Source organism: Macaca mulatta, chromosome 15 (assembly GCF_049350105.2).
Source record: "Macaca mulatta isolate MMU2019108-1 chromosome 15, T2T-MMU8v2.0, whole genome shotgun sequence".
NCBI lineage: Eukaryota > Metazoa > Chordata > Mammalia > Primates > Cercopithecidae > Macaca > Macaca mulatta.
In genome coordinates this window covers 125,326,615-125,333,171 of record NC_133420.1, presented here as the reverse complement: position 1 = coordinate 125,333,171, position 6,557 = coordinate 125,326,615, and the positions used below count along the sequence as shown (strand labels likewise).

The 6,557-nt window shown below is 40.2% G+C and overlaps 1 protein-coding gene across 1 annotated transcript; it reads right to left on the bottom strand.

The window, feature by feature from the left end:
* Positions 1–1,784: 1,784 nt before the first annotated feature.
* On the bottom strand, positions 1,785–2,945 carry LOC114672855 (putative UPF0633 protein). The gene is made up of 2 exons (XM_028835367.2): positions 2,675–2,945; positions 1,785–2,559 (listed from the first exon to the last, which is right to left on the bottom strand). The coding sequence occupies exons 1-2, from the start codon at positions 2,797–2,799 to the stop codon at positions 2,262–2,264; spliced, it is 423 nt and encodes a 140-aa protein (XP_028691200.2). The 5' UTR covers positions 2,800–2,945; the 3' UTR covers positions 1,785–2,261.
* Positions 2,946–6,557: the final 3,612 nt, after the last annotated feature.

Sequence of the window (6,557 nt, the reverse complement as noted above, 5' to 3'; positions counted from 1 at the left end):
GAAATACCAACATGTATGTTATTAAAAACATAAAACCTAAGTATATAGACAGACTACGTTCCTTAATGAGCAGATTCAATATTATAAGGTTGCCAATTCCCCTCCCACAATCTCTCAAAAGTTGCAAAGTAATGCAATGTAATGCAATTTTAATCCAAATGGCATGCTTATCTAGACAAGAAAAAATTGATTATAAAATTTATATGAAATAATAAAAATTTTCAAATGGAAGATTATTAAGGAAGAAAAGAGTGTGAAGACCCTGCTCTATATGGTAGAAGTCAAAGACAGCTACCATCAATTCTTTCCCTTCCTCAACACACATTGCTTCTCAAGAGGTGAGGAATAACTCCCCTCCCCTTGAATCTGGTTGCCTTGCGACTTGCTCGATCCACAGAATATGACATAAATTCCATTCTGGGAATTCTAGGATTGGGTTTTTTTGGGGTTTTTTTGTTTGTTTGTTTGTTTTTTTAAAGACAGAGTCTCGCTCTGTCACCAGGCTAAAGTGCAGTGGTGCAATTTCAGCTGACTGCAACCTCTGCCTCCCAGGTTCAAGAGATTCTCCTGTCTCAGCCTCCCGAGTAGTTGAGACTACAAGTGCATGCCACCACACCCAACTTATTTTTGTATTTATTTATTTTTTATTAGAGACGGGTTTCACTATGTTGGCCAGGATGGTCTCGATCTCATGACCTGGTGATCTGCCCACCTCGGCCTCCCAAAGTGCTGGGATTACAGGCATGAGTCATCGCGCCCAGCCCGATTTTATTTTATTTTTTAAAGAAACTGAAGCTTCTACTTCGGTCTCTTGGAAGCCTTGCTCCTGGGAAGCCCTTCCTTGAACCTAGTTGCCATTCCATTCCACCAGGCCACATATGTCTTCTCCAGGCAACAGTCTACATGAATTGCCAGTCATGTAAGTGAGTTCAGATGACTGTGGCCCCAGCTAACATTTGACTGTAATACATGTGAGAGGCCCCATGCAGAACCACCTAGAACCATGGAGATCAACCACCCTGCAGAAGCATGAAGTTAAGCTTAGGGGTGGTTAATTACGCAAAAATAAGTAAACAGAGCACTCCACCAGGTATTAAACATTATTACAAATATTATGTAATTAAAACAATACAGAACAGACCAGGGTTGACTACAAGATCAATGGGACAGAATAAAGTTACACAACCAATGCCTCCTGGTGACCACAGGGATTTGTCACAGATCTCATCACTTAGAAACCCTACAGCGGTTTCCCTGGTCACCTTCCAGTCACCTCTACACCTTGGCTCCTTTTAGCACTCCTCCCTGGCTTATCACTATATGGAATTACTTTATCTCTTTGTATTGTCTGTCACCTGCCACCATAATGTGAATTTCTAGACCTCCATAGCATCCAAAGCCCTAGAACAGTTCTTAGAACACAGAAGGTGCTTGACAAATATTTTCTGAAAGAAAAAGAAGATACTTCAATACCTCAGTTTATTAATGAAGTGGGGCTACCATATGGCTGCCTGAACAAATACAGCTTGACACTCACTTTCTTGCTAATGACTGAAGTGTATTAACTTGTGTAATCACACAACTACCCTATGGGGTAGATGCCCTTATTTCTCCATTTAGCAGATGAGGAAACTGAAGCACAGAGGGGCCAAGTATCTTGACCAAGGTCACACAGCTTTTAAGTGCCAGAGCCAGGACTCAGATCCTCACAGGTTTGGCTCCAGAGCCCCCAATTTAACCTCCTAACCTCTCTGCTTTACTGGGCTAAACCTTCACCACCTGGAACTCTCCAGGTGCTCGTAAGCGAGTGCTACCCAACTCCCATCACGAACTCGGAAGACCTGTCATTTTCTGAAATTTTCACAACTTCTAAGACACTAGTTATTGGGGAAAACTTCAAATTATTTAAATAATGAGAGGCGAATAACATTGCTAAACTCATGAACACTCTGTATTTAAAAACTCCACTGGAGATCAGGGCACACAGAATCTCTACTACTGATCCCTGACGCTGACCTTCCCCCAACCCGTCGGCCCACGGACCCCAGCCCTGACCCCACCTCCTCCCAGCATCTGACACAAGGATTCTCACCACACTCCCCAGAGACTCGCCTGCCCAGGGCCCCTCTCTAACCCCACATAGCTCAGGTCTCTGACCCAGAGACAGCATTACCGACCTCTCCTACTATCTATTTCCAGATTAGAGTTCCTGATCCCAGAGGTATTGTCTACAATAACTAGCTCTTACAACTATGTCCACTTCAGGAACCGCCCTGTGACGTCAGAACTTTGAGGCCGCCCGGCCAGGGCTGCACATGCTCAGTGAGGCCGGCGCCCGCCAGTAATAAACATGGCTCCCTAAAGCCGCTCGGGCTCAAGAGCAACATGGAGGCCTGCACTTCATCGCTCCTCTCTGGGGGCGGCCATACTGAGGAGGCATCTCTTCCGTGCAGGCAGGCTGTCCTGGGCACCTCAGAGATTCTCTCCAGCGGCAGCGGAAAATGGGCAACGGGTGGATTCGGGTCCAGATTCCGGCAGGAGGGAGTTTGGGATCGAGATCTGGAAAAAAGCATTAGACTGGAAGAGGACGCCATGGAGTCGGAGCCGCTGGCGGGGACAAAAACCTGGGGCTGGGGAAGGCGCCGGTGGGAGGCAAGGCGCCGAGGGACTTTACCCGCGGACGCGTCGCAGCCGTCTCCGCGCACAGTGGTGGCCATCGCGGCTGGTGCCCCAGTGTCGGCGTGTGCCGGGGGCTCCACTGGGACCCGGGTCGCTCGCCCTGAGTCTCCCCTTCCTCATCTGTACGCTTGGGACAAGAACAGTAACCCTCGCAAGTCAAGACAGGCCGGGCCTGTCGGGAGGGTCCACGCCTTAGAGCAGGCCCCTATCGTGTTCAGGGCCCTGAGATGGGGTCTGACTCAGTTCCTGCGGGGAAATTCACCAGTGACCCAGTGAGTGCCCTTCAGTTAAAGACCACCAGGAGCACACTTGTGGAAAATATAATTACATTGCAGCAAGGAATGGGGTACTATGGGTCATCTCAGTGGAAGGAGTTAGAGAGAAACTATTAAACGAGTCGGGGTTTAATTGGTTGATTTTCGATAGGGTCTCAGAAAGTGAAGATTTTAGATTGGATGCTGTCAGAAGTGGCATCAAGACTTTGTTTTTTATCTGCATTTAGACAACATTATAAAGTGCCCTTGTTTTTGTTTGCACTTACCACGGTCTCCGATTAACCTTCTGAAGTTGACATTATTCTGTGAGATTGTTTATATCCAACAGGAAAACAAAATGGCCTGGCCATGAGCATCAGACCGGCGTGTAATAACATTAAGGCCTAACTGTGACCCAAATATTGACAGAATTGAAATTAAAAATAGTTCTACAGTAATAGAGTCTTCAATACTCCGTTTAAAATAATGCATAGAAGCTGGACATGGTGGCTCATGCCTTTAATCTCAGCCACCTGGGAGGCTGCAGCAGGTGGATTGCTTAAAGCCAGGAGTTCGAGACTAGCCTGGGCCTTTTGGCCTGTTTCGGCTTTTAACGTGCCTTCCTCACTCAGCTTAATCATTTCTCACTTTTGATTTTTAATAAGAGATATGTGGCTCTTACTTTCACTTGAACACATAGAGGCCTTTGTAGAGTTATTAATTGGCATAATTTCAATATTGCTGTGTCTCAGAAAACAGGGAGACCTGAGGAGAGGGGGAGATGGAGGAAGGGCAGATTGATAGAACCATTTGAACACACATATGTATCAATTAAGCTCATTATCTTTTGGGGAGCATGGTTTGTGATGCCCCAAAACAATGACAATAGTAATATCAATGATCACTGATCACAGATCACCATAACAGATATAATAATAACAAAGCATTTCAAATATTGCAAGAATTACAAAAATGTAACACAGAGATACAAAATAAGCACATGCTACCAGAAAAGTGGCACTGGTAGACTTACTTGATGCAGGGTTGTCACAAACCTTCAATTTGTAAAAAATGCAATATCTGAGAAGCATAGTAAAGTGAAGTGCAATAAAACAAGATAAGCTTATATATGTATGCATGCACACACCAGTACACATCCACCTATCCACACACAAATCTTTGTACAAACAAATCCTGTATTTTCAAATCCAAGAATACATCATTTGCACCTTAAAAACATCTGTCATCCTTGTAGTGTCCTTTTCTGTCTTTGTTATCAGGGTAATGCTGGCCTCATAAAAAATGTTTGGAAATGTTCCCTCCTCTTCAACTTTTGGAAGAGTTTGTTAATAAATGGGATTAATTCTTCTTTAAACATTTGCTAGAATTCTCCAGTAAGCTATCTGGTCTTGGATTTTCCTTTTTCAGGAGTTTTTTGACTACTGACTCATATTTTTACTCATTATTTATCTGTTTTGATTTTCTGTTTCTTCATGTTTCAGTCTTAGTGGATGTATGTTTCTAGAAATTATATTCTAAGTTAAACAGTTGACACATAGTTGTTTAGAGTAGACTATTAATGTCCTTTGTATTTCTATGGTACCAATTTTAATATTTCCTTTTTTGTTCTAATTTTATTTATTTGAGATTTCTCTCTTTTTTCTTAGCTTAGTGAAAGGTTGGTCAATTTTTATTATCTTTTCAAAAAATCAACTTTTCATTTCATTGATCTTTTCTGTTGTTTTTCTGCTCTATTTCATTTATTTCTGCTATGGTCTTTGTTAGTTCCTTCTTCTAATTTTGGGCTTGATTTTTTTTCTTTGACGTTTATTGTTTCTTTGAGATCTTTTTTCTTCATTTAGTACTTATCTGTATAAACTTCCCTCTTAGAGCGGCTTTTGCTTCATCTCATAAGTTCTAGAATGTTGTGCTTTCATTTTAGTTTGTCTCAAGATATTTTATTTCTTTTTTGATGTTTTCTTTGATCTGTTGGTTGTTCAGGAGTGTGTTGGTTGATTTCCACATATTTGTCACTTTTCTAAGTTTTCTCCTGTTTTTAATTTTCAGTTTCATGCCACTGTGGTCAAAAAGAATACTTGGTAAGATTTCAATCTTCTTAAACTTGCTAAGACTTGTTTTCTGGCCTAATATATGACATATGTTGGAGAATGTACTGTGTATGCTCGAGAAGAATGTGTGTTTTGCTGTTTTGGAAAGGAATGTCCTGTATATCCGGTCCATTTGATCTATAGTGTAGTTCAAGTCAGCTGTTTCCTTATTGATTATCTGTCTGAATGATCAATCCATTGTTGGCAGTGGGATATGGAAGTCCCCTACTGTTATGTATTATTGTTGTCTACTTCTCTCTTCAGATTTGTTAATATTTGCTTTATATAATTAGGTACTCCAATGTTGGGAGAATATGTATTTGCAGTAGTTATATCCTCTTGATGAATTGACCCTTGTATCATTCTATAATGACTTTGTCTCTTGTTACAGTTTTTGACTTAAAGTCTATTTTGTTTGTTGTAAGAATAACTACTCTTTCTTTTTTGTTGTTCCCTCTCTTTCCTTTCAGTCTATGTGTGTCTCTGAAGGTGAAGAGAGTCTCTTATAGGTGGCATATATTTGGTTCTTGTTTTACTCTCCATTCAGCCACTCTGGGTCTTCTGTTTCACTAATTTGGTCCACTGATATTTGAAGTAACTATTGATAGGTGTTTTGTAGTTTCTTTGTTCTTTTATTTCTCTCTGGCTGTGCATGATTTGATTATTTTGATTATTTTCTGTAGTGGTATACTTTGATTTTTTGCTGTGTCTTTGTAGTAATTCTTTTTTAAACATGTGGTTAAATTCTCATTTGTGTATCTATTACATGTTTCGTCTTTGTGATTATCATGAGGCTTACATAAAACATCATATGCTATCATGTGCCATATAAGGATGTTTTGGTCAATGATGGGCCACATATACAATGGTGGTCCCATAAGGTTATAACATTTTTGTTTTATCTGTTTAGATACATTTAAATACACAAATGCTTATCATTGTATTACAGTTGCCTACAGCATTCAGTATAGTACAATGCTGTACAGATTTGTAGCCTGGAAGCAATAGGTTATACCATATAGCCTGGGTGTGTAGTAGGTGGTATTATCTAATTTTGTGTAAGTACACTCTATGATATTCACACCATGACAAAATTGCATAATGAGGCATTATTCAGAACATATCCAAATTAAGAAATGCATGATTGTAGTTACAATGGTCTATTTTAAGTTGATAACAACTTAACTTCAATAATACACAAAAACCCTACACTTTACTCTCCTCCACTTTGTATTTTTTTTATGTCAGAGTTTATTTCTTTGTATATTTTGTAGTTATATTTATTTGTAATATTAACCTTTTAAAAGTTAAAGTGATTATACTGCATCATTGCAGTATTAGGAGTATTTTGAATTTGACTGTATAGTTACTTTGACCAGTGAATTTTATAACCACATATGGTTTCATGATACTAATTAGTCTTATTGCATTTCAGTTTGAAGAACTCCCTTTAGGATTTCTTATAAAGCAGATCTAGTGACAGTGGACTCCCTTAGATTATTCTGGGGGGCTTCTG